The 2,946-nt window shown below is 31.9% G+C and overlaps 1 protein-coding gene across 1 annotated transcript in view; it reads right to left on the bottom strand.

Annotated features, from left to right (window-relative positions):
* The window catches only part of PIK3C2A (phosphatidylinositol-4-phosphate 3-kinase catalytic subunit type 2 alpha), a 97,717-nt gene that overhangs the window by 47,466 nt on the left and 47,305 nt on the right, over positions 1–2,946 (bottom strand). Inside the window, exon 6 of the mRNA XM_023522142.1 lies at positions 13–133. Coding sequence (XP_023377910.1) covers positions 13–133 — 121 coding nt within the window. The remainder of the gene's footprint in view (positions 1–12; positions 134–2,946) is intronic.

The raw sequence follows: 2,946 nt of genomic DNA, 5'->3' as shown, positions 1-2,946 counted from the left end.
GAATAAACTTACTTCTGTAGCACTTCCTCTTGACCACAAACTTTCAGAACATAGCTGCCAACATCTACTTGATTCAAGTCATCATGCACCCAGCAAAGGGCTTGCATTATAATGATTTCTACAGTAGAACTCACTGTAAAAGAGTTAGTCATGATTTTCACTTTACTCACTTAATTCTAAGTATACATTTATTCAGATTGTATTTCTTATAATCTAAGACAGCACTATACAATAGGAATATAATTTAGGTCACGTATATAATTTAAAATTTTCTAGTAGCCACAATGAAAAAAGTAAAAAGAAACAAGTAAAGCTAATTTTAATGTTTTATTTAACCTATATCTCAAATACCATTTCAACATATAATCAGTATTTAAAAATTACTGATGAGATATCTTACATTCTCTTTTTAAACTAAGTCTTTGAAATCCAGTGTGTATTTTATACCTATAGCACATCTCAATCTCTATCAGCCTCATTTCAAGCACTCAACAGCCACATGTAGCTAATGGTTACTATATTAGACAGGGCAGATCTAAGCAAAGAAAGCCACCTCCCTGTTACAGAGGCCTCCAAAAGGATAACATTTAGCAGTATCTAGCAATGATTTAAATCAAATTTCAAGGAAAAGAATCAACATTTTAAATCTTTGACATTTGCCTCGTAAATTTTCCAATAAAGAATAAAAATCTAGCGAGTTGGAAGTACTGTTCAATTCTTATTCTTTTAAACACTAAATAATTTTTAAAGTAACCTATTTCTGTACTTCAAGCTCCTGCATTCAATTTAGAAGACAGTGACTACATTCAAACTTCACAAAAATTAACAGCTTAGCAAAGGCTATAAAACTTCTATCTAATACTACAATGGCTACATTTCTAAATAGTCAAATGTATGGTAACATTTATCATCTGAACATACAAACCACCTGTACCATAATAGTTACATTTCTTAACAGAGCTGTACTGTTATAAATGTGCACATTTATGAAGAACCAAATAGGCATTTGAAATATTTTTTAAACAAAAAAATCAGATTTTAATATAACAAGTCAAAATCTGATACAAATTAAAACATTTTGCTATCAACGTGTAAGCACTGATACTCATGCTTATTTCAATCAAAAGGCCTTTTGACTTTTTTCCTTCAATTCTGATATTAATTCTTACTGCATGTTTAAATGATTGTTCAAACCAAACTGTAAAGTACATTTAAAAAGAATAACTCTTCCTTTAGAAACTAAAAGAATGATTATTATAGTTGGCTAACATTTTGTTTCAGATTTATATTTTTTCAAAGGGCCTTGCAAAGTACAAAGCTACAAAGAAAGTATCCAAATACTGGACATAGTCCTAGTCATAAGCACTAAAAAAAAGGCATAATTTGTAAGCCAAAGTACTACAGAAATATAGGATATTATTCTACTGTTGGAATTCCATTAAAACGATATACATTGTGAAAAACAATAAGCTATGAAAGAAAATAAAAGTAGTTTTTAAAACCATAACAAAAAATTTCCTATGGACTTGGGGATACATCTTTAGTAAGGATATCCACATCGTCTGGGAAGAAGACTTAGAACCAAAGGAGAATTATCTTCTCCTTAGAGGAGCTTAGCAAAATAACTGAAATTTCCATTTCACTGACAGCTCTTTATAAATAAGCATTCTTCTTGCCATAAAAAAGAAAGAAAGAAAGAATTTGACTGTCTATCTAATTATCTGTTTAGTAGCCTTTTTATCTAATGCTTTGGGACCTTGGCCAAGAGCCACTGATTAACTAAAATGAAGCATTTTTCACAGAAATATGTACAGTAGTCATAAAGGTAAACTGTTTTGCAACTAGTCTTAAGTAGAAATGCCAAGTTTTTGAAAAGGATAACCAATGAATGTTAAGTATTTTACCACATATACACACATAAATTTTTTAAAAAGGATACTAATAACAGAGTCAGTTTATTAAGAGAATTATATTAATGTTTTAAACATTTTCTCTCTAATCAGAGCAAAACAAGATGGTTGGGGAACTACAAACCTACCATCACATGTAAAAGTAACTGGTAGCTGAAATCCTTCAATTTCAATGGAGACCTTCACGCTAGCATTTTCTCCACATATGTTTCTTTGCACTGTGACTGGACTTAATAAATAGCCTGGATTTGTGCAGTGATTGGTGTATGGAAAGTTGGTCTTCAATCTGTTCACAAGAAAGAAAAAATTAAATTCTTTTTTTAAAGGATACATTTATTTGAGAGCCTTGAACAAGGCTTTTGTGCTTACAGCCATTCAATTCTGTGCCTTTGCCCAATTCTAGAGCAGCTCTTGAGAACTGCAATGAATGCATCCCTGTCAAAGCTCCGAATACCAGCATTTGTCTTTTAATAAAAGGAATCCAAGGAAAGAGATTAAGTACTGCCAAGATATCTTTGGTAGCATTATCAACATTAATCAAGCATACACTAGATACATAGCATTAAATGAGGTTCTCTGCTTCAGATTCTTTTGCTACACAGTGCAACTACAAAAATGGTACATTTTTAATGAATCACTGATAATATAAGCAATGTAGCCCTAAATTATAATTGCTGGAGGAATAAAAAGATTGGTTTTTTTCCACATAAAAGTTCTTAGTTTTTAATCTTCTCATGGAAACTGCTCAATCGTCACAGATAAAGTCACTGGCAGATCTTTACTCCTGTTGTCCAATCTCCACCTCACTCACTGCTAGATATTTCATTTCTTTTTTGCCAGCACCAACACTGGCCTTTGGACTCCCCCCTAACTTTCTTCATTCTGTTCTTGTGTTCCTTTTGCTGTTTTCTTGAGGTATTTTTCTTCATACAGGCCATGTCTTGCAAGTCTATGTTTGGGTTCATTTTTCTTTGTGTAATACAAGGAATCATAAATCATGCCAAAATCAGTTGTCTTGCCACCACCAAAATGGATT

Source organism: Pteropus vampyrus, unplaced genomic scaffold (assembly GCF_000151845.1).
Source record: "Pteropus vampyrus isolate Shadow unplaced genomic scaffold, Pvam_2.0 Scaffold334, whole genome shotgun sequence".
Taxonomy (NCBI): Eukaryota; Metazoa; Chordata; class Mammalia; order Chiroptera; family Pteropodidae; genus Pteropus; species Pteropus vampyrus.
This window is presented reverse-complemented; position numbering and strand designations above follow the sequence as displayed.